This window comes from Pleurodeles waltl, chromosome 12 (assembly GCF_031143425.1).
Source record: "Pleurodeles waltl isolate 20211129_DDA chromosome 12, aPleWal1.hap1.20221129, whole genome shotgun sequence".
NCBI classification, from domain to species: domain Eukaryota; kingdom Metazoa; phylum Chordata; class Amphibia; order Caudata; family Salamandridae; genus Pleurodeles; species Pleurodeles waltl.
This window is the reverse complement of record NC_090451.1, coordinates 604,171,019-604,196,752: the sequence shown is the minus strand read 5'-3', so window position 1 is coordinate 604,196,752 and position 25,734 is coordinate 604,171,019. Positions and strand designations below refer to the sequence as shown.

At 42.5% G+C, this 25,734-nt stretch overlaps 1 protein-coding gene across 1 annotated transcript in view; it reads left to right on the top strand.

Moving 5' to 3' along the window:
* The window catches only part of HDGF (heparin binding growth factor), an 81,946-nt gene extending 56,246 nt beyond the window's left edge, over nucleotides 1-25,700 (top strand). Inside the window, exons 5-6 of the mRNA XM_069217847.1 lie at nucleotides 5,413-5,582; nucleotides 22,733-25,700. Of these exons, the coding sequence (XP_069073948.1) occupies nucleotides 5,413-5,582; nucleotides 22,733-22,739 (177 nt within the window). The 3' untranslated portion in view covers nucleotides 22,740-25,700. The remainder of the gene's footprint in view (nucleotides 1-5,412; nucleotides 5,583-22,732) is intronic.
* The last annotated feature ends 34 nt before the right edge of the window (nucleotides 25,701-25,734 follow it).

Genomic DNA, 25,734 nt, shown 5'->3' with positions numbered 1-25,734 from the left:
CACATGCAAGACTACATGAGGCCCCTTCAGAAGTGCCTAGCATCGCAATGGTCACAAGCGGGCCAACATGGAGGATCTAGTGTTGGCTTCACCCAAGGTCCATCAGGCAGTACAGTGGTGGAACTCGCGGAACAGACAAATGGAAAGCCTTCAGGGGCCTAATCCCACAAGTGATAACAAATGTTTCACTTATGGGTTGGGGTGCTCATATGGAGGACATTGTGGTACAAGGACATTGGTCTCCTTAACAGACATTGCACATCAGGGTTAGCTGCTAGCCATTCAAATGGCTGTCAAAGCCAACATATCAGGAAAAAATCTCCTGTGAACAGACAATAGGACTGCAGTGTCTTTACATTCAGAAACTTGGTGGGGGGCATTCACTACAACTCTCAGCTAGCACAAGCCGTATGGAAATGGGCCAACAAACACAAAGTCCACCTCCTAGCACATATACCAGGAGTAGGCGACTGACTAGCAGACCTACTAAGCAGAACGCAACAAGTTCACGAGCGGGAAATCCACTCTCAGACCATACAAACATACCAGTGGTGGGGTGACACCAACAATAGATCTCTTCACCACTGTAGAAAATGCAAAATGCCAAAACTTAGCATCCAAGCACCCACAACCCAAGGGCAATGCACCATGGATGAATTAGTTGGACATATTTGCATATGTTTTTCTGCCTCTCGCACTGTTTCCTTAAGTGGTCAGTAAACTCAGACTTCACTAAATTATAGTCGTAGCTCCAACATGGGCATGTCAACCTTGGTGCACAACTCTACTGGAGCTTTCCCTAGTACCTTACGAGAAGCTACCAAACATTCCAAATCTTCTCAGTCACAGTGGGGGCAGAGGGAGACACCCCAGTGCTCAACAACTCAATTTTGCAATCTGGCTCCTGAGGTCCTAATTTGTGTATCTAGATTTACCTCAGGAGTGCATCAACATTTTAAAAGAAGCCAGAAGGCCAACCACAAACCCATTTTATACAGCTAAATGGAAACATTTTGTCCACTACTGTGCTGCAAACATAAACCCATCCTCACCATCTGAACTACAACTTGTATGTTACTTACTACATTTAGCATGCATATCTATACACTTGCATTTAGCAGCAATTGCCAGTTATCCACAAAACAGAAAACATCAATATTATTCCTATACCTGTCATAAGAGCATTCATGATGGGACTTGAGTTATTCCACCACGTACATCTCTTGTACCAATGTGGAACCTAAACATTGTGTTCATGAGGCTAATGTCTACATCTCTTGAACCAATGCATAAATGCAAACTACAGTTCTTATCAATAAAAGTGGCCTCCCTCGTAGCCATGACATAACTGCAAAGCCAGTGAAATACATGCACCCACTATTGTGGAACTTTTTTGATTCAAGTATTTTAAGTCATTTTGCCTTAGCACAAACCAAAGGTTTCACTTTTCCATTTAAATCAAACACTAGATTTACTTTCTAGTTAAAAAAAAAAAAGTCAGCACTACATACACTGGATGTAAAACGTGTCTTTATGTACTATGTAAAATGTTTACCGAAAGCAAAGCTAACACTACCTACGATACCAAGACCACACTCACCATGGTGAAAGGGCAGCATCATTGGCATTTTAGGAAATCTCTTTAACTGACATCTGTGAAGATATACATGGACAAACCACACTTACTAAACTGTATTGTGTAGATGTGCAAGCCAGACAACCGGATCTAATAGGACAAACCGTTCTATGCACATTATTTTAAGCAAGTGCAGCATCTGATGCCTAAGCCAACGCTAGAGGATTATTGCTGTACAGTCTATGTATAGTATGTGTATCCACAGCAAACACATGCTACGAATGGAGTATGTTACCCCGTAAGCATCTGTCCATAGCTTATAGTGCTACAGATTAGCATGGATCTTCCTGGCAGGTATTGGATGGTGACACACACATGCAGAACTTTCAGCATGTTCAATGCCAAACACTAACTCAGTAGACTATATCCTCACTTCTTGTATGGCAGGGGAAAAAAACATAACAATCTTAACAAAGGAGCGCCGTGCACATGTACAATACCTCGGAGAGGAAATACCATGTACAATGTCTACCACAAAACCTCTCAGAGAAAAACATCTTGCAGAGTCCAGGATAAACACTAGATAGTGCATAGCATGTGTATTTGTAGAACTACATTCTGTGAATAGATGCTTACAGTGTAAGTAGCACATTCCTTACCAACCATGTCTTTAAGTCCATGGTGTTTGACTCAACTTCTCCTCAAATTCCCTGGGGAATGCTAATGTGGGGGTCTTCTGTTAAAAAAGTAAGCCATGCTGTGCACTCAGGTGCATATTCTTAATGAATTTTGGAATGCTGGTGGTATAGTACCATGTGCCAAATTACTTTTTGAAAAATTGTATTCAAATGGTAAGATCCTCACTCAGTCGTATTCCTCGTGTTTTTTGTGAAATATTTTTTTTCTGTTGGAATTTTATGATTATATTGATAATTTAAACCGATTCTCTTCTAGATGTGTATCATCATAACCATTGTCCCCAGTGCATTTCATATATTCGTAAATTCTACATAGTTTGACATCTGAAATTTGGGGATTGTATCCGATCAGTACAGTGTACATGTGCTGTGTGCACGGTGGCAGCATAGTGTATAAATATGTGAACTCTGAACGCTAGCAAACTGTTAGAGAACCAATGATGACTCTGCAAGGAGCAAACACATTTCAGTTCTCTTCTGTCTATTCTTACCAGTGTTCCAATTTGCAGCGCACACACTTGGAAATCTTTGCACATCTTTCCTAGAAATTTTGTTTTCTAGGTTGAGATTCCAAGGCCTACACACAAACTCCCATGGTTTTTTCCGACACCCCAATGGGGAATAAACTTTGTATCCATGAATGGAAAAGAAATTTGACTTCCTTTTAATTATCGTTCCCAGCCTCTGCTCTTGCAATGTGAATGTAGTTTTTTTTTATTTGAGAGAATTTGGAGTTCTTCTGTTATATAGAAAATGAACTGAGAAACTGTTTGTAGAAGGAATTATGTGAGAGAACATGTTACCTAAAATTCCCCTAAATTTTCCATTTTAAAATGATTGCTGTTCTCCTATGCAGATCGTGTAGCCTATTGAAGCTTTGCATTGATAAAATTCTATTGGCTTAAATAAAGATCCCTGTGATGGAGAACTCCAGATAACCAGTTACACTGAGAGAAATAAAGTTTAAAAGGCAGTCAAAATAATTTATCCATTACTCAAAGTAATAAGGTTGAAACACAACACGAGGAATCCCAAAGCATTTTAGAAACATATATTAAATATTTGCACTTTAACATTTGTGGAGCAATGAGTAATCAGTAGGGCAAAGCAGCAGGCTGCCTGAAGCCAGGCTCGACTAAGACTAGGAGCTGACGTTGGAGGTCTGTTATGTCCTCAACAAAAACAGGAAGCTCTGAAAAGGGCAAGTTTGGGTTTCGCACCCAGTCATCCCTTAACACCAGACAGGTGCAGGTGGTAGCATGGTCCCGTTCCCCAGAGGCAAGGGCTACAGGATATGACTGAAGAGGAGGTCCAGTCATCAGGTCAGATGGCAGTCGGCAGGGGTCCCACTGAATAGAATTCGCTGATGCATAGAACATAGTGGGAGCTGCAGCATGCTCAATCCTACAGCAGATGCTTCCTCTGTGGATCATCTTAGCAGTTTGGTCTTACATTGCTTCTCAGGCCAAAAGCTAAAAAGTTGGGAGGGTCCTGAACAGGTCCAGATGGAATTGGTCAGCTAGGAATACAGGAAAAGTCCTCTTGAAACTTGTGTATCTGTAGCTCAAACAGGAGGTCCACCGTCTGACCCTTGGAGTCACTTCTGGGGTCCTGGTTGCAAGAAGAGGTGGTCTAGTATTCTTCAGGTCTTCAGTCTGCAAGATGATCATTATTCTGAATGTTTCTCTGGTCCAGTGGTGTTCTAAGGCAAGTACTGGAGATGCAACATTCCTGCCCAGTGCTGACCTGCAGGTAAAAGCTCCCAAGGATGACACTGGCCCCTGTTCTGTCCAAAAACAACACTACACCCTTCTCCCTTGTGCAGAACTCCTGTGCTCAACCTAGAGTTGTAGCCAGGAAGATGAACAACCCTTCCTCTATGGTCACTCAAACCAGTTCTAAGGGCAGCACTTCTACCACAGGGCCTGGTGCCTGGCTGGTTTCTGGCAGAAAGCAGTGGGGCAGCCCCAGGTGCCTGCTACATCTACTGGTGGCAGGCTGCTCCCCTTTGAAGTTAATTACGTTTTTGGGCATAGCCCAAATGGTCTACCTGACAGGTCCCCAAAACTCAAGGTCTTTGTCTTGGCTCTGGAAGGAATTCACCTCTCATCAAAGGGGTATTCAGCTCCTGGGTGAAAGTTGGATTTCAAACAAATGGGCTTCTAGGGGCTTTATGAAGATAACTGCACCTTTTCTCAAATTAACTGTTCTGAAATATTTATTACAAATTCAACTTTACAAATGAATTTGACTAGTAATATTTTCAAAAGACCAATAATGGATTCTGTAGCAGTTTCCTAGGCACAGAAGCCAATATTAAATTTAATATTGTATCCCAATGTATTCCTGTGAAACAGCTAGCCCACTACAGTGAAAATGGCTTAAGATATTTTCATTGTGATGTCCTGAGTCCTATGGGCTGTAGGGCTACTTAGAACTTAATTCTAAATGTTCACAAAGAAGGTTTAGGCCTTTAAAAATGGGTATTTTGGCCGGTCTAATTTGCAGCTTAAACCTGCACGACAAGCTACTAGTGGCAGGTCTACAGTCATGCTAACACTCTATAGTGGGTGGCTCATTAGGTGCTGCAGGCCTCTTAGGACATTTAAATTGGAGACTCGATCACACTTGGGGATTATAGGAGCCTATAGCTAATTTAAATATGCAAATTAGGTGTATGCCAACTTCATCCTGGGGAAAGGAGGGATACAAACCCTTTACTACTTGTTAGCAGGGGTAGTGTCACTTCCAAATTGCAGATGCTAAATGTCCCCCCTGTTGTGCTGATTTTAAGACTTATTGTATTTTTAAAGTTCTAACCGCTTTAGTACAGTACAAATTTATTATCCCAGAAAGGCAGAACTTACTTATACAAGTGCTGAGTGGAATAATGTATTTTTTTTATGCATGAGTAGCATTCCCACACTACCAAAGTTGCATCCCATTGCTTTCTGAAGGACATATTTGTAGCTGAAACCAAACCAAATATTGTACTCCAGATTTGTCATCTTATTGGCTGTGTCTGCTTTTGGTGCAAGATATAAAATGGTGCATGCTGGATTATGGTTCTTATTTTAAGTCTTTTTGCTGACCACTTATGCTAGCAAAGAAACTGTCTCAAGCAATTGAATATTATAGGATTCATCGAAAAGATCAAAGGACCAGGAAGAGAAAAGTGAGGATGAAACCAAAGAGTCCTTAAAAGAAGTAGAGAAGCAGAAGCCTGATGCAGAAAAAGAAAACAGTGCCCCTCCTGACCCCGAAGATTCCAGTGACGAAGAAGACAAAGATAAAGATGTGGAGGAAAGGTAAATTTGTATCTTAACATACAACTTGACATTGGATATTTCCAATCTTTGAATTTAAAAGGAAATTGTGTAGGAAAACTGACGCAGCCTCGTGATTGCCATTTATTTTTTGTATATTACCACACTGTTTTCTCAAACGTCCAGATTTGTGTCTTCAATGCTGCTAAAAGTAATGATGGTGCCCTCTTACTCTGCTAGATTCTCTCCACAGGGTGTCAGTCTGTGGGCAAGATTCCGGACCTCTTGGAAAAGGCCTATTTTTATCTGTTATATATGCACTTTTTTTAATAACCTATCCAGTACAGATGTAAACTTGATAAAATGGTAAACCTAAGCCTCCTTTCTTCCCCCCCATACTTTGCAATTTTTTTTGCTTTAATATTTATTTTTCAAAAACGACAATCATTACAATTATTGAAGCTTTGGCCGAAACAACAAAGACTCTGCTCTCTTATAGCAAAGAAGAAAAACAAAACAAAGGGATAAACAAAAAACATGCTAGTACAACAACATTCCGAGTTACCACGCTAGCACAATCTAAGGCTCCCGGGTGAACCTGGGGCAAATGTGATCTAATTTTTTTTTAGTGTATGCCCCTTGACTTGGCCAACGCAAGTTCTTGCTCATAAATCTGCTTCAGAGTAGCCTGCCGCTCATCAACCTTGGGCGGTAATGCAGAAACCCATGCTCTCGCAATACAGACTTTGCCGTTTGAGTGACGATGGATAACAATAGCTTAAATCTGAAGTCTGTTCAGTCTACAGCTCAACATAATTTCCTTAGATGCAAGATGTACATCATTGCTGAGACAACCTGGTGATCCAATTCACATCTGGCCAGACCCCAGACCCCAACCCCCCCCCCCCCCCAAAATTCAGGGTAAGAGTCAAACGTATAAAATATCCGCTGCAACGAGGATACACTTGGGACACTCCTTATCTAGGCTGTTCTTTCCGGCCCACTGTTATCCTGTCAGGTGTATAGTACAACATACGTATAATTTTACATTGTTGTACTTTTAGGTTGGTAAAGTGTACCGAACTCTCTAATGCAGAGACTTTAATAAACAGTACTTATTAAAGACTTCCTTGGAGGACTTTGTAAGCAAGAAAGTAAATCGGAACGTAAAGCTAAGATTGCGAGCCTGCACCTTACCAAAAGATATTTTTTGATTTCAAGTACTTAAAGAAAAAAAAGATGCAGAATCTCAGTGACTTTACAAGCAAGCCATAGAGATGTCATAGACATTAGCCCCCATGATTAGCCCATCCTTTGCACATAGTCTTGGAAGATTGCCGGAAGCATAGGGTTATCCCACAAGGACTATCAGAGCTAATAAGCGATGGACATATCGCCGCAGATATATAATCTTTAATGCATTTAAATCTGACCAGCTTAAAGTAATTAGGTGTTCGGTGGCATGTGTAGCTGCAGATACACATGCTGTGCATAGTCCGCCGTCTGGTGTTGGGTCGGAGTGTTACAAGTTGTTTTTCTTCGAAGAAGTCTTTTCGAGTCACGAGACCGAGGGACTCCTCCCACTTCGGTTCCATTGCGCATGGGCGTCGACTCCATCTTAGATTGGTTTTTTTCCGCCATCGGGTTCGGACGTGTTCCTTTTCGCTCCGTGTTTCGGGTCGGAAGTTAGTCAGAATCAACGGAAAATTCGTCGGTATTGTTTCGTTCGGTATCGGGATAGTTAGGGCAAATCGACACCGAGCCTTAAAGAGCTCCGGAAGCCCTTCGGGGTATTTTCGATCCCCCGTCGGGGTCTGATGGAACGGACCCCGTTCCGATTCTGTCCTAAATGCCACAGTAAATATCCTTATACAGACAAACATTTGGTCTGTAACTTGTGCCTGTCCCCCGAGCACAAGGAAGAGTCGTGTGAGGCCTGTCGCGAGTTTCGGTCGAGAAAAACGCTCAGGGACCGAAGAGCCAGGAGGTTGCAGATGGCTTCCACGCCGACAGGACAACAAGGGTTCGAGGAGGAGGAAGAAGAAACTTTCTCCATCCGCGAATCGGATTCCGAAGAATTCGACGTCGACGAGCAACCAACCGTGAGTAAGACGTCGAAAGAAAGATCACACGACAAAACAGACAAAGCCCAGGGGACGCCACCGCCAACAGGCCATGGAATAACCCATAAAGTAGGTGACCGTCCATCGGCACCGAAAAAGGGCGAGCTGGTGCTGAAGTCGTCCGACTCGGGTCGAGACACAGGCACGCAACACTCTCGGGACCGAGAGAGTGGTACAGAAAAGGCTCGGCACAGAGACGGCGGCGGCACCGAAGCTGCTCGGCACAGAGACGGCGGCGGCACCGAAGCTGCTCGGCACAGAGACGGCGGCGGCACCGAAGCTGCTCGGCACAGAGACGGCGGCGGCACCGAAGCTGCTCGGCACAGAGACGGCGGCGGCACCGAAGCTGCTCGGCACAGAGACGGCGGCGGCACCGAAGCTGCTCGGCACAGAGACGGCGGCGGCACCGAAGCTGCTCGGCACAGAGACGGCGGCGGCACCGAAGCTGCTCGGCACAGAGACGGCGGCGGCACCGAAGCTGCTCGGCACAGAGACGGCGGCGGTTTTGGTGCCAAAACACCCGGCAACCGAACCAAAAACCAGTTCCTACTCAGAGGAACAATCACTGTCCTCCCACCTAAAAAGACACAGATTTGAGGAGGAATTACAAACTACAGAGGTAGATCACACTCAAAAGCGGATCTTTATCCAAAGGGGTACAGGAAAAATCAGCACTCTTCCCCCAATCAGAAGGAAAAGGAAACTTGACTTCCAGCAACAAGACAAGCCACCACAAGCAAAGGTGGTAAAGAGGGTAACTCCACCACCCTCTCCACCACAGTCAATTCATGTATCACTGGCACAGACTCCACCACAATCACCAGCTCATACCACCATGAGTCAGGATGATCAGGAAGCATGGGACCTCTATGATGCTCCAGTATCGGACAATAGTCCAGAGTCGTACCCAACTAAACCCTCACCACCTGAGGACAGTACAGCATATGCACAGGTGGTAGCTAGGGCAGCCGAATTTCATAATGTATCTCTACATTCGGAGCCTATTGAGGAATGACTTCCTCTTTAACACCCTGTCCTCCACCCACAGCCATTATCAAAGCCTTCCCATGCTCCCGGGAATGCTAAGGCACGCTAAACAGATTTTCAAGGAGCCTGTTAAAAGCAGAGCAATAACTCCAAGGGTGGAGAAAAAATACAAGGCACTGCCCACAGACCCTGCTTTTATTACATCACAACTGACACCAGATTCAGTAGTCGTAGGAGCAGCTCGTAAAAGGGCCAACTCTCATACATCAGGCGATGCACCACCTCCGGACAAGGAGAGCCGCAAGTTTGATGCAGCTGGGAAAAGGGTTGCTGCAAATCAGTGGCGCATCGCCAACTCGCAAGCACTCCTAGCGCGATACGACAGGGCCCATTGGGACGAGATGGAGCATCTCATCGAGCACCTCCCAAAAGAATTCCAGAAACGAGCGAAACAAGTAGTTGAAGAGGGGCAAAATATCTCAACAACCAAATACGTTCTTCTATGGATGCAGCAGATACAGCTGCAAGAACAATAAATACTGCTGTGACAATAAGGAGGCACGCATGGCTGCGCACATCTGGCTTCAAAGCTGAGATACAACAGGCGGTGCTCAATATGCCGTTCAATGAACAGCAATTGTTTGGCCCAGAAGTGGACACTGCAATTGAAAAATTAAAGAAGGACACTGACACAGCCAAAGCCATGGGCGCACTCTATTCCCCGCAGGGCAGAGGCACATTTCGCAAAACAACTTTCAGAGGAGGGTTTCGAGGTCAAGCCACAGAAGCCAGCACCTCACAAACAAGACCACCCACCTACCAGGGACAATATCAAAGGGGTGGTTTTCGAGGCCGATACAGAGGGGGCCAATTCCCAAGAAACCGGGGAAATTTCAAGGTCCCAAAACCCCTCAAAATAAACAGTGACTCACAGGTCACACAACCCCTTCACACAACACCAGTGGGGGGAAGACTAAGCCAGTTCCACAAATCATGGGAGGAAATAACAGACACTTGGGTCTTAGCAATTATCCAACATGGTTATTGCATAGAATTTCTCCAACTCCCTCCAAACGTCCCACCGAAAACACTATGTCAAAACAGCATATAGACCTTCTAGGACTAGAAGTTCAAGCATTACTGCAAAAACACGCAATAGAATTAGTACCAAATACACAAAAGAACACAGGAGTTTACTCACTGTACTTTCTAATACTGAAAAAGGACAAAAGTCTGAGACCAATATTAGATCTCAGAACACTAAACACCTACATCAAATCAGACCACTTTCACATGGTCACGTTACAAGACGTAATACCACTACTGAAACAGCAAGACTACATGACAACGTTAGATCTAAAAGACGCGTATTTCCATATACCGATACATCCCTCGCACAGGAAATACCTAAGGTTCGTATTCAAAGGAATACATTACCAATTCAAAGTGTTGCCATTCGGAATAACAGCACCAAGAGTCTTTACAAAATGTCTAGCAGTAGTAGCTGCACATATCAGAAGGCAGCAAATACACGTGTTCCCGTACCTAGACGATTGGTTCATCAAGACCAACTCGCTAACAAAGTGTTCACACCACACAGATTGTTATACAAACCCTTTACAAACTGGGTTTCTCCATCAACTATGCAAAATCACACCTTTTGCCGTGTCAAACACAGCAATACTTAGGAGCGACAATCAACACAACAAAAGGGATAGCCACTCCAAGTCCACAAAGGGTTAAAAATTTTCACAAGGTGATACAAGCTATGTATCCAACACAAAAGATACACGCAAAGATGGTATTAAAACTCCTAGGCATGATGTCCTCATGCATAGCCATTGTTCCAAACGCAAGATTGCACATGCGGCCCTTACAACAGTGCCTAGCATCACAATGGTCACATGCACAGGGTCAACTTCTAGATCTGGTATTGATAGACCGCCAAACATACATCTCGCTTCTATGGTGGAACAGTACAAATTTAAACAAAGGGCGGCCTTTCCAAGACCCAGTGCCACAATACGTGATAACAACTGATGCTTCCATGACAGGGTGGGGAGCACACCTCAATCAACACAGCATCCAAGGACAATGGGACGTACATCAAAGAAAGTTTCATATAAATCACCTAGAATTGTTAGCAGTATTTCTAGCGCTGAAAGCATTCCAACCAATGATAACCCACAAATACATTCTTGTCAAAACAGACAACATGACGACAATGTATTATTTAAACAAACAGGGGGGAACACACTCGACACAGTTGTGTCTCCTAACACAAAAAATATGGCATTGGGCAATTCACAACCACATTCGCCTAATAGCAGTTTATTCCAGGGATCCAGAACCAGCTGGCAGACAATCTCTCTCGGGATCACCAACAAGTCCACGAATGGGAAATTCACCCCCAAATCCTAAACACTTACTTCCAAATTTGGGGAACACCTCAAATAGATCTATTTGTAACAAAAGAAAACGCAAAATGCCAAAACTTCGCATCCAGGTACCCACACCGGCAATCTCAAGGCAATGCTCTATGGATGAATTGGTCAGGGATATTTGCATACGCTTTTCCCCCTCTCCTTCCATATCTAGTAAACAGATTGAGTCAAAACAAACTCAAACTCATACTAATAGCACCAACATGGGCAAGACAACCTTGGTATACCACACTACTAGACCTGTCAGTAGTACCTCATGTCAAACTACCCAACAGGCCAGATCTGTTAACACAACACAAACAGATCAGGCATCCAAACCCAGCATCGCTGAATCTAGCAATTTGGCTCCTGAAATCCTAGAATTTGGACACTTAAACCTCACACGAGTGTATGGAGGTCATAAAACAAGCTAGAAGACCATCCACTAGACACTGCTATGCAAGTAAATGGAAAAGATTTGTTTGTTACTGCCATAATAATCAAGTCCAACCATTGCATGCATCTCCAAAAGATGTAGTAGGATATTTACTACATTTACAAAAATCAAATCTAGCTTTCTCTTCCATAAAAATACACCTTGCAGCAATATCTGCTTACCTGCAGATTACTCATTCAACTTCCCTATTTAGAATACCTGTCATTAAAGCGTTTATGGAGGGCCTAAAGAGAATTATACCACCAAGGACACCACCTGTTCCTTCATGGAACCTCAACATTGTCTTAACAAGGCTCATGGGTCCACCTTTCGAACCCATGCATTCTTGTGAAATGCAATACTTAACGTGGAAAGTTGCATTTCTCATTGCCAGCACATCTCTAAGAAGAGTAAGTGAAATACAGGCGTTTACCATACAAGAACCATTTATTCAAATACACAAAAATAAGGTCGTTCTAAGAACAAATCCAAAATTCTTACCAAAGGTTATCTCACCGTTCCACTTAAACCAAACAGTGGAATTACCAGTGTTCTTCCCACAGCCAGATTCAATAGCTGAAAGAGCACTACGTACATTAGACATCAAAAGAGCGCTAATGTACTACATTGACAGGACAAAAGAAATTAGGAAGACAAAACAACTATTTATTGCCTTCCAAAAACCTCATACAGGAAATCCAATTTCAAAACAAGGTATCGCCAGATGGATAGTAAAGTGTATCCAAACCTGCTATTTTAAAGCAAAGAGAGAACTGCCTATTACACCAAAGGCACACTCAACCAGAAAGAAAGGTGCGACTATGGCCTTTCTAGGAAATATTCCAATGACCGAAATATGTAAGGCAGCAACATGGTCTACGCCTCATACATTTACTAAACACTACTGTGTAGATGTGTTATCTTCACAACAGGCCACAGTAGGTCAAGCTGTACTAAGAACATTATTTCAAACTACTTCCACTCCTACAGGCTGAACCACCGCTTTTGGGGAGATAACTGCTTACTAGTCTATGCACAGCATGTGTATCTGCAGCTACACATGCCACCGAACGGAAAATGTCACTTACCCAGTGTACATCTGTTCGTGGCATTAGTCGCTGCAGATTCACATGCGCCCACCCTCCTCCCCGGGAGCCTGTAGCCGTTTAGAAGTAGATCTTGAACATTTGTACATTTGTAAATATATTACATTAAACCTTCATTTTATACATACGTATTTATTCCATTGCATGGGCACTATTATTAGCATACACAACTCCTACCTCACCCTCTGCGGGGAAAACAATCTAAGATGGAGTCGACACCCATGCGCAATGGAACCCAAGTGGGAGGAGTCCCTCGGTCTCGTGACTCAAAGACTTCTTCGAAGAAAAACAACTTGTAACTCTCCGACACAACACCAGACGGCGGACTATGCACAGCATGTGAATCTGCAGCGACTAATGCCACGAACAGATGTACACTGGGTAAGTGACATTTTCCTTCTCTCGTAGGGGATTTCCATGTATAATCATAAGCGTTGAATAGTTCAGCCCGCTATGGGGACCCCGGAGCAATTTTTCCAATATCACTTAAGTGTTCATGTTCGCCTTACTTCAGGAAGCCCTGCAAAGTCAATGTCAATATGCATCCTAAAAAAGGCTGCAGTGTCTGAAATTCTTCATCTTGCTTGCTTTAAAAAGGACAAATAGCTAAGGCACGTGCATTCAAATGATTGAGTTGAAAATTTAGCAGAAACAATACTTCACAAACCTTTTTGTAAAGCAAAATGATGGAGTGCAGGGCAGTGTAGCTCATAGGCTACCTTTATAAATGAAGAACAAGCATTTGCAATGTAATGGGTCTCGCATTTGCTCGCGTTAGAGCTATTAGCGTTGTGAATTACTAACTGGACTTATCTTGCCACACAAACGGAAAATGAAACAGTTGACAAACTAGCAGATTCAAAGCTCCGCCATGAGTACGGAGAGAGAGACAAAGTTTGCTCGCAGTTATTGTCAAAAAGGGGGGGTGGGGGCTCGGGGGGGTTGCTTATGACTATCATGGAAATACCCGTACAAGGAACTGGAGTTACAGGTAAACTATTCCTTCTCTGGTAGAGAATTTCCATGTATAGTCATATTCTTTGAATAGAATAGCAAACCCATCCCGTAAACAGAGGAGTAGGCAGTACAATAATTAAATATGCTATCAAGCAATGAGGTTCCTGAGAGAAGCCTGTCCTACTTGAGGATCTGTCCTGGCATCAGAATCAAGACAGTAATGTTTAATGAACGTATTGACAGACCTCCAGGTTGCAGCTGAGCAGATATCTGCTAAGGGAACATTCCTCATCAAGGCAGTCGTGCAGACTTGCCTCTGGTAGAATGTGCTCTTGGTCTGCCAGTTAGGGTAGGGTTTTGTTAGCTAGTTGGTATCAAAATAGAATACAGGAGACAATCCATCTGGAGAGGTTCAAGAGAAGTTTAACCCTTTTCTTACCTCAGACAATTTGGACAGTACTGCCTTGCAGTGACGCAGTGAGGTCTCTTGGTAGTTTAACAATAAGGGTGCTCCTTATTAGGACTGCAGTTGTGAATTTTTCTCTGATAGAATGAAATTTGTCTCTTTGAAATTTAAGGACTGTTTGCCTTTTGTCAGCAGTGGGTTATAAAAGACCAAATTCAGGTAGCTTAGATTTCCTCCATCTCTGTACAAACGGAACCATAGTTGACGTATGATTACTTGTTTTTGTCTTATCCAAGCAATCTGTCTTTTATGAGTGGAAAGTGAGGGAATTTTAGGAAATAATTTAGACATTTATATTTTGATCATGGAAATCTGTTACAACTTTCAGGTACAATGTAGGTTGAAAGCACCGTACTCATGTAAAAAAAAATCCATAAGGCTTATTGAAGTGTAGAGTATGAATCTCATCAACACTGCATGCAGAGTTAAGGGCTGATGAAATGGATACTTTCTGCAAATGCACATACATTCTTACTAATTTAGAAAACAAGTGGCAGGAAAACAGATGGCTGTAAAGATATTTCCACTTGGTGTTGTACATTCTGCATGCAAATCACAGTAACTTTACAAAAGTGCAGATTTTGCAATTTATTTTTATTTTTATTGCAGCTCGTGATATCCTGTTTTGGGGGTTGGGGCTAATGTGGTGCAACTGTGCTCACATTTGTAAATGGTGAAATAACTATGTACTGCCGAAGATTGAGCTACATAATCTGCTTCATCATTTTGTCAACGTGCTGCATAATTTGTCTATGCCAATTCCTGTCCTGTGTAATGTGTCCAAATACACATGGAGTACTGTCCTCGGACGTTCTGGAGTTGCCCATCACAGGAAAGGGCAGAATTTTTTTTTTTTCTTTTTTTTCTTTTCAGCCCATACATTGACTTTGGGCAGTGTTCTTAGTAATATGCATGTCCTCCTGAATGGTTTCTACTTTTAAGAAATGCTTGGTGTTGGTTTACTTCCCTATGTGTCCAGGGAACCAGGACTCAGATGCTGCTGGCATCACCTCTTCGAAGCTCTCCCATTAAAGCAATTCCTGATGATATAAATCCAGAAAACAATTCTAAGGAAAAAACAATGTTATTTAAAGCATGACAATAGATAAAGTAAAACTCCTCAGTATGCAATTTTATAGCATATACATACAGATGAAACTGAACACTTGCAAGGCCTAAAAACATGATGGCCATTGAAAACCATGAATTACCCATAATTCATTAAAGCGATGTTACCCCCTAATAATTCAAAATGTAAACTGAAAAAGCACAATTACTTAACTAGAATTCACTACTCATTAACTTGCCAAGCACCATTGAGATCAGACATTCGGGTGTCACGCTCTATGATGCCTTTACAGAAAAAACAAACAAGGTATCTTCAAGTAATTTTGTTTCCTACAGCCACGCACGCCTGTTGCCTCCTAAACTGCCTGAAACTGACTTCATGAAACACAACTTTAACCACAACAGAATGTACAAAAGGAGAATGTCGAATGTATGCAAATGTGAGAATGAAAGCATGAAATGAAAGAAAATTTAATGGATATGTGGAATCTCTTTAAATTCACATACTGTGCATTATTCCACCATCTAGTGATACATCTTCTTGTATGAAGTCCGATGACACCATGGAAATCCTTCTACATAATCACCCATCTTCAGGTTCTTTATTTTCACTGTATGGTCTGAAAGCATGGGGGAGAGCTCGAGTTGAGCAGGAAGAAACTGCCAAGAAAGAAAGCTCTTCCCTGAAACACCAGAACCGAGTCAGACAGAGTGCACAGTGGATGTCGTGGGCCAGCAGCAAAACAAAGACATGAGAGAGATGACTAGACCGAAACCCACTAGGACTACAAGGGTAGATTCCATCATCGTATGCACCTTCAGGCAGAGAGCAATATACCAACTACCTCTCGGCCACCACCAGATAAGGGTCAGCCCATCGTAACTGGGAGGAGAGGACCGAGTTAATGAGACATCTGCCAGAGCAATACCAGAATAGGGCAAGTGCCCTTGCAGAAGAAGGAAGGAACATACCCAACACATGCCCAGTAAGCTTTGGACACTGGGCACAGCAGCGAGGCAGCTGGTGACTGGAATGGCCATAAGGCGCCGTAAATAGCTAAGAATCTTTGGGTAAAAAAGAGGCACAGGCCAACATCAACACGCCTTTTAATGGAGAACAGCTGTTCAGTATTGCAGCAGATGACATTTACAATTATTTCCACAAAATAAAATCATTAATTTAAAAATCGTATAATCGGCAAAAATATTCATTTAAATAAACATCACAGCAATTTTTACTTAAATTGTAAAAGCTATGGCCATTCGCCCACGAATAAAGTCCTTATAAAGTCCTCCTTTTAATAAAACACGTTCTGTGGAGAGAAAGCTACCATGATGGGACATGGGTCAAACTAGATGACATATTGTCCAGCAACTGTAGTGCAAAAGTCGTTTCTACGAATTACAGAGGCCATTCTTGGATCTTACAATCCAGGCACTTCTCAGGAAGCTAGTAACTGCAAACACTAACTTTTCATTAGTGTCACTTAATAATACACATAGTGACTCCCCATAGTTTCTAATCCCAAGGCGACGACATAATGGGACAATCCATTTCCTTCTTGGCTTTAAATACCTCGGACGACAAAAAAGAAATGGGCCAAAGATTCAACTTCCATTGGGCAGTAGGGGTAGGAGCTGCTCACACAACTACTTTTCCCCCATCTAGAAGTGAAAATTCAGTGGCCAAATTCCCAATCTAAATTTGATAAATTCTTTGCCTGTGCCGGATATATGTTCATGTAATGTTCACATTTAGGCAGGCACTTATGATGGAAGAATAGATCTGTTCTACTGGCCATTGACTGTGCTTCCCAAGTTTGAATTAATACTGCCTCCTAATATAACCTTTTTACACGCAATGCCATTCCTCTGTAATATTCTGCTGTCATCTACATAGCTCCTTCATTTTGATCCAGTTGCACGTATCCTTAATATAACTAAGTCACGGAATAGATGCCACTTTATCAAAGGATAGTTGCTCCATCCTATAAGGTCCTAAATGGGCAGAAGACCACAGGTGCACCCTGTATAATAGGGGTTTCAAACCAATTACACAATTCATGCTGTAAATGCCAATATAAACGGAAAATGTCACTTACCCAGTGTACATCTGTTCGTGGCATGAGTTGCATGCGCCCTCCCTCCTCCCCTGGAGCCTGTAGTCGTTGTAGTACTTAACCCCTTCGCTGCCAGGCCTTTTCCCCCTCCTGTGCCAGGCCTTTTTTTGCCTATTTGGGGCAGTTCGCGCTTAGGCCCTCATAACTTTTTGTCCACATAAGCTAACCAAGCCAAATTTGCGTCCTTTTTTTCCAACATCCTAGGGATTCTAGAGGTACCCAGACTTTGTGGGTTCCCCTGAAGGAGGCCAAGAAATTGGCCAAAATACAGTGAAAATTTCGTTTTTTTTCAAAAAAATTTGAAAAAGTGGCTGCAGAAGAAGGCTTGTGGTTTTTCCCCTGAAAATGGCATCAACAAAGGGTTTACGGTGCTAAACTCAGCAGCTTCCCAGCTTTCAGGAACAGGCAGACTTGAATCAGAAAACCCAATTTTTCAACGCAATTTTGGCATTTTACTGGGGCATACCCCATTTGTGCAATTTTTTGTGCTTTCAGCCTCCTTCCAGTCAGTGACAGGAATGGTCATGAAACCAATGCTGGATCCCAGAAACCTAAACATTTCTGAAAAGTAGACAAAATTCTGAATTCAGCAAGGGGTCATTTGTGTAGATCCTACAAGGGTTTCCTACAGAAAATAACAGCTGAAAAAGAAAAATATTGAAATTGAGGTGAAAAAACCATCAATTTTTCTCTACGTTTTACTCTGTAACTTTTCCCTGCAATGTCAGATTATCGAAAGCAATATACCGTTACGTCTGCTGGACTCCTCTGGTTGCGGGGATATATAGGGTTTGTAGGTTCATCAAGAACCCGAGGAACCCAGAGCCAATAAATGAGCTGCACCCTGCAGTGCGTTTTTATTCTATACCGGGTATACAGCAATTCATTTGCTGAAATATAAGGAGTAAAAAATTGCTATCAAGAAAACCTTTGCATTTCCAAAAAGGGCACAAGATAAGGTGTTGAGGAGCAGTGGTTATTTGCACATCTCTGAATTCCGGGGTGACCATAGTAGCACGTGAATTACAGGGAATTTCTCAAATAGATGTCTTTTTTACACACACTCCTATATTTGGAAGGAAAAAATGTAGAGAAAGACAAGGGGCAATAGTACTTGTTTTGCTAATCTATGTTCCCCCAAGTCTCCCGATAAAAATGGTACCTCACTTGTGTGGGTAGGCCTAGCGCCCGCGACAGGATATGCCCCAAAACACAACGTGGACACATCACAGAAAACAGAGCTGTTTTTAGCAAAGTGACTACCTGTAGATTTTGGCCTCTAGCTCAGCCGCCACCTAGGGAAACCTACCAAACCTGTGCATTTCTGAAAACTAGAGACCTAGGGGAATCCAAGGAGGGGTGACTTGTGTGGCTCGGACCAGGTTCTGTTACCCAGAATCCTTTGCAAACCTCAAAATTTGGCTAAAAAAACACATGTTCCTCACATTTCTGTGGCAGAAAGTTCTGGAATCTGAGAGGAGCCACAAATTTCCTTCCACCCAGCGTTCCCCCACGTCTCCCGATAAAAAATGATACCTCACTTGTGTGGGTAGGCCTAGCGCCCGCGACAGGATATGCCCCAAAACACAACGTGGACACATCACAGAAAACAGCTGTTTTTAGCAAAGTGACTACCTGTAGATTTTGGCCTCTAGCTCAGCCGCCACCTAGGGAAACCTACCAAACCTGTGCATTTCTGAAAACTAGAGACCTAGGGGAATCCAAGGAGGGGTGACTTGTGTGGCTCGGACCAGGTTCTGTTACCCAGAATCCTTTGCAAACCTCAAAGTGGCTAAAAAAACACATGTTCCTCACATTTCTGTGGCAGAAAGTTCTGGAATCTGAGAGGAGCCACAAATTTCCTTCCACCCAGCGTTCCCCCAAGTCTCCCGATAAAAATGATACCTCACTTGCGTGGGTAGGACTAGCGCCCACGAAAGGAAAGGGCCCAAAACACAACGTGGACACCACATTTTTTTATAAAAAGCAGTGCCTACCTGTGGATTTTGGCCTGTAGCTCAGCCGGCACCTGGGGAAACCTAGCAAACCAGCGCATTTTTGAAAACTAGAAACCCAGGGGCATCCAAGATGGGGTGACTTGCGGGGCTCTGACCAGGTTGTTACCCAGAATCCTTTGCAAACATCAAAATGTGGCCCAAAAAACGCTTTTTCCTCATTTCGGTGACAAAGTTCTGGAATCTGAGAGGAGCCACAAATTTCCTTCCACCCAGCGTTCCCCTAAGTCTCTCGATAAAAATGGTGCCTCACTTCTGTGGGTAGGCCTAGCGCCCACGAAAGGAAATGGCCCAAAACACAACATGGACACAACATATTTTTTCACAGAAAACAGGTGTTTTTTGCAAGGTGCCTACCTGTGGAGTTTGGCCTGTAGCTCAGCCGGCCCCAGGGGGGGGGGGGGCAGAAATGGCCTAAAATAAATTTCTTCCCCCCAACCCCCACCCCCCCCGGGAGCGACCCTTGCCTACGGGGTCGCTCCCCCTGCGTGACATTGGCGCCAAAAAACAAATCCCAGGTGCGTAGTGGTATCTGCCCCCAGGGGGGCAGAAATGGTGTAAATACAAGTTGCCCCCCAGGGGAGCGACCCTTGCCTGATGGGTCGCTCCCCATCTCGTAAAAAACAAACACAAAAAAAATAATTACCCTGAGGGTTCTGCCCCCCTCTGGGGGCAGTTCGGCCTGATAATAGGCCGATCTGCCCCTAGGGAGGGCAGAAATGGCCTAAAATAAATTTGACCCCCCCAACCCCCCCCCCCCCCGGGAGCGACCCTTGCCTACGGGGTCGCTCCCCCTGCGTGACATTGGCGACAAAAAACAAATCCCAGGTGCCTAGTGGTTTCTGCCCCCTTGGGGGCAGATTGACCTAAAATCGGCCAATCTGCCCCCAGGGGGGCAGAAATGGTGTAAATACAATTTGCTCCCCCCCAGGGGAGCGACCCTTGCCTGATGGGTCGCTCCCCATCTCTAAAAAAACAAACAAAAAAAAAACACAAAAAAAAAACTTGCCCTGGCGCCTATAGGTTTCTGCCCCCCAATGGCCAAAATATAATTTTACCCCAAGGGGAGCGACCCTTGCCTAAGGGGTCGCTCCCCACCCAAAAAAATAAAATAACACATAAAAAAAAAAAAAAAAAAAAATGGTCCCTGGTGCCCTAGAGGTTTCTGCCCCCCCTGGGGGCAGATCGGCCTAATAGTAGGCCGATCTGCCCCCAGGGGGGGGCAGAAAAGGCCTTCCTGAAAAAATGCCCCCCTGGGAGCGACCCTTGCCCAAGGGGTCGCTCCCTTTTGTCAATATCATAAAAATAAAAAAAATCCCTGGTGTCTAGTGGGGTTTCAAAAGCCGGATTGCAAGCAATCCGGCTTTTGAAACCCTCGGAGAGACTTCAAAGGGAAGGAAATACTTTTCCTTCCCTTTGAAGCCCCTCCGGGCCTCCCCGGTGATTGAAAGAGAAATGCTTTTGCATTTCTTTTTCAATCGCGCTGGAAGCAGAGCTTCCAGCGCGACGAGGGAGGCCCCTGTGACACATCAGCGCGCGCTGACGTCACAGGGGGGGTGGGGGGGGGGGGGGGGAGGTCTTCCCCTTCCATCCCCGCCTTGGGGGGGGGGGAGGGGGGGGTGCACGGGGGGCGCGCTAGTGCGCCCCCAAGTTCCCCTGTGCCATGGACGAGATCTCGTCCAAGGCACAGGGGAACTGTAGCCTTGGACGAGATCATCTCGTCCAAGGCACCCAAGAGGTTAATCATGCAAATACATTGCATGAACATCTTTACTTTCTATATAATTTTGTACTTGTACAATTCTTCACTCCTTACTTTTCCCTCTTGCGGGAAAACCATCTTAACAAAGGAGTCAATGTCCATGCGCACCATAACCGATGGGAGACACTCGATCCCATGACTTGAAAAGTCTTCAAAGAAAAACAACTTGTAAGACTCTGAGCTCAACACTAGATGGTGATATATGCACAGCATGTGAATCTGCAGCACTACATGCCACGAACAGATCTACACTGCCTAAGTAACCTATATATATATATATATATATATATATATATATATATATATATATATATATAAAAATCTCCTACTGGCAGTAGCCAGTAGGTGTAGTTAGGACCTAGTTTTCATTCAAGTTTTTTGACTTGCCTATAACTTTGGTGCCGTTCGAATCTTCACATAAGTTTCTAAAGTATTCCAAGAATCTTGTTGTGCATAGTAAGATTTAGGGTGATCTGTCAGGGAGGGGCTAAAAGTTTGTTTGCCATTTTAAATCCCATAGAGATTTTAAACACTACAGCCGAACTGCTGGATAGAATTGCACCAAATTTGGCATGAAGTTAGCTCTTGGTCCAGAAGAGTGTGTTTATCTGGGCAGAATTGAAGTACAGGAGAAATCTGATTGGCTGTCAGCACATTACCCAGAAGGTGATGGCACCCACCTTGGACCCAATATGCATGATAGCGACCCATTGAATTGCGTTGTAGTGAATGGCAGGTTCAGGGGGTCACAGAAAATGTATAAAATGTGATCCATTTTAGTTACAATATAAATCATTTGATGGCATGCTAATTTTAGGAATTGTGGTGGTCTAAGGTGATTTACCCTGCTGGGATTTCATGTTTGAGAGAACTGTTTTCTCATGATTTTCCCCACGAGATTCCGGAAGGTGCTCCAGCAGCTAAAATTACACCATATTTTCTGTAAATTCACAGTATCTTTCTCAGTCATATGAGAATGAAGTCACATTCTCAGTAAAACATGTACTTCCATAGGAGCATCCTGTCTGATTCCCTTGTGTCCTGCTGCAGTCTCCTAGAGTGTTCTTGAAAAAAAAAAAAAATAATAATTCTAACAGTCTTACTTATGACAAAGTTGTGACACACCTGAAGCCATCTTTATTGAATAACACTGATAGATTCTTTCAATTTAGAAAGGAATAGAATGAGGGTGTTAATTCGGTCATAGAAATTATGGTTTGTGCTGTAGAAAGAAATTAAGTTTTAAGTGAGTTCTCAAATATCTTTCTCCATACACTTTTTAACACCAACAGCAGACTGCCAGTTAACTTCCTGGTGATCAGCAGCTTACTGTGTTCTAATGAGCAACTAGAGTGCTTACATTCTGTATTTGTCAAAAGTGTGATACAGCTTAATGCCACCATGATGGAATCTAAATGGAAAACTGAAAGTATTTCATACTGAGGGTACTGCATTAAATAATGAAATTAAGGACTGCACATGGTGAGGACGTGAGTTAAAGTTACCTTAGGGCACCAGTTATAGTTACTTGAAATAACTAACAGCTGCATTTCTATGGTTTTGTGCATGTAAAATGTAAACGTAAATATAACACCCTTGTAACTGTTTTTTTTTTTTTTGTGTGTGTATATATGCAGAAGCGAATCAACAAGGCATTAACAATTGTTTTTTTCCGTATAGATTTGTGTATATATAATGTATTAATACTTATTTTTTATCCTCTTTCCAGCCAGTAACCAATAACCTTTCTGGATGAGCACATTCGCCACACCTGTCCTATTGCTGGCTTTTCAGGGTGCTATAGAAAAGAAGAAAACTAATGTCTGCTGACCACACGTCTACAATTTGGAAGAGATCTCGTCATTGGGACAACCCATTTGCAACGCAAAAGTATAAGGGGGAGGGGGGCACGCTTGCACTATTTACCCTGGGGTATTTGATCTCCTTTAACATTATAGTTCCAGTCCTTGCAAACTCTTTACCATTGTTTCCTGCAGGCCTGCAACCCGCTTCATATGTTTTATAAAGATGTCTGCAGTTTTTTAAAATCTTTATTTTAGAACTTCATTAAAGAATCTTCTCAAGTCCCAGTAAATCATAATTTACTGATTGGCTTGCGATATTAAACATTTGGAAGACATAATTAGGGCCAAATTAAAATTAACACTTGTACATTGCAATTCATTTTTTTGAGTAGAAGTTCAAAATATATTGGCAGCGTTGTTGGTTTTAAGGAGGTTATGCCAGTGCAGTTTTCTCCATTCAAGAGTTATTTCTTTATGTATATGCTTTTTAAGACTTTATATAATTTACTTCTCATGCTGTAAAGACACAAGATAAATGTATTTTCTCTTCAAGCAACTGTTTTAACATGGAAATAATCACAAGTTCTATTCAGGAATTATCAAAGCGTGATTGATTGGCTGGATTTAGCACATGTCCTCCAAACTACTATTTGCAAGTTGACCCTTCACTTGCTTCATAATGTTATGCTGATTTCTTCCCTGTATTGAGATTGTTCTGCCCAAATTAATTACGGAAAATATATGTTTGCAAACAAACCTGTTTTACTGATGTTCTGGTTTAGTGATCTACGTTTTTGTTCAATATGGGGATTGATTACCACTTCATTATATTTACAATGCATAGGCTACAAAACTAGACTATTGTGAATTGCCTTGAATAATAGTGTATGAAATTGCTGTTGGTAAGAATGTATGCTACCCTCCTAAACACTTTCTCTTGCCATGTAGTTTGGAGTAATTCAATATTTCCAGTAATAAAGGAGCGTGCATTGGATCAGCCTAGTTACTACTTCTAATTTAGTAATTGGATCTAGAGGGAGCATGAGTCAATTAAAAGCATATGTTAATTTATTTTAACAATCGAGCAGTTTCAGTTTTTTTGAGGTCAAGGAGAGGGCATGTGTGTATGTGGAAAATAAGCTTTAATAGTTCCACATAGGATTACATTGATTGTGCTCATTCCTTTGTGTGACATTGCTACATTGTGTGTAGAATGTAGTGTAAGAGAATTTGTATCCTGAAACAAGTGATCCTAGAGGGACTTGTGTGCAGGGCTAAGGAAATTAAGCTTTTAGGAAAAAATTAATTCCAAAGAAAAACTTGTTCTGGGAGTGACAAAGCAGAAACAGAGGATGTGTTCTACATGTTTAGACATTCACTGTTATCCTCAATTTCTTAGTGTGGTTGAAATTAAATATGTTGCTGGAGCATTGACCTAAAAACCAGTCTTGAAGTTCACAAAACTATTGTTCTTGGAGCTTCCTACTTTTTTTTGTTGGCTTTCACTAGTAAATGCACAAGTATATTTTTTAATATCTCATTGATTTAAATAAATGCCCCGGATTGTACACCTCTGCAATGTTTAATTCAGAAGGTTGGTTTGCTCTAATCTGCACACTTTTCCCTTGTATGGTGTGAAAATAGTGATCTTTTAAGTGCTGTTTCAAAATATTAAAGGCTTGAGCTGCCTCCTGTTCCTTCCCTATACATGGCGTGCATGCCATTGGTGTAATTTGAATGTTGGACTACTGATGCTACATGCAGTTCACATACACAACATAATTTCATGCACAAGAGCTAGGCCAGGGGCATGGTAACATTCCAGCCTGCTGGACTGTGAGGTTCTTCCAAAAAAGGGACTATTGCAGAAAAGTCACTATTTTGAAAGCACTGTCACTTATGCTTACTTTCCAGGAAGCGCTCTGCTTTGGAAGCTCGGCAGTCTAATGCCTTTTTTGTTTTAACAATGTTCACCTCCTGGCGTTTGAAGTGTATCTAAGCAGAGATAATAATGTGGTGTTTTTGATGACCGTGATGCTGCCTTTCTAGCCATACTTTGATTGCTTTGCAGAAGGATCATTGGAATCACTGTTATTGCATAATAAGTTGTATAGTTTCAGCATAACAATTGAAAATAATTTGCTTTTGTTACTTAAGTCTGTCTGTAAAATTGTTTATAATTTAAAAACTGTGGTGCTAAGCAGACTACTTTTGATTTTTCTTGTATTGAGTTACCAGTTAAATAAGTGGAATATTTAATTTTCTGCATATTACAAGTATTTTCTTTCACGCTTTTATGGCTATCTGGGGGTGCCTTAACATTGTACTTCCTTCCAGCTCTGTTTCCTGCCATGCCATTTGGTTATGGAGCTTGGTTTACCTTTGCAGAATTTGTCATGTTTATCTCCCTAATTCATCTAAGTGGATCTGCCTCACATGGGACCCTTCTGTAATAATAGGAAACCCATTAGTCTGTTTTGGACAGGCCGGTGATTAAACAGATCAGCTAGCCAGCAGACCAAAGCAATTTTAATCATGTATCGGCTTGGAGCCTCTAATATCACCCTTCCTTCTGCGATAAGACTAATGATACTTGTATAGCACACTGTGCCCAGGGGTGCAAACTAGTAGTAACCACCATGAGCAACAGGAGGAGGGTCACTATTTGTTGCCAGCGTTATTCACTCCCATTGTTCAGATATGTGAAAGGGATCTTTGAACTGTATATCTGATGTGGTTAGTGTGAATAGAAATGATGTAGATGTTAATTTTAAACCTTAAGCTTCATGTATCTTGAATATGCATCAAAAGATTAAACATTTTTGTAGGTAACCTTTTTAATTAAATAACAAAAACTCTTTCAAAATAGAAAAGAACTAGCTTGAAACACAACTGCTTAAGTCGGTTTTGTAGTTTGATTTCTTAA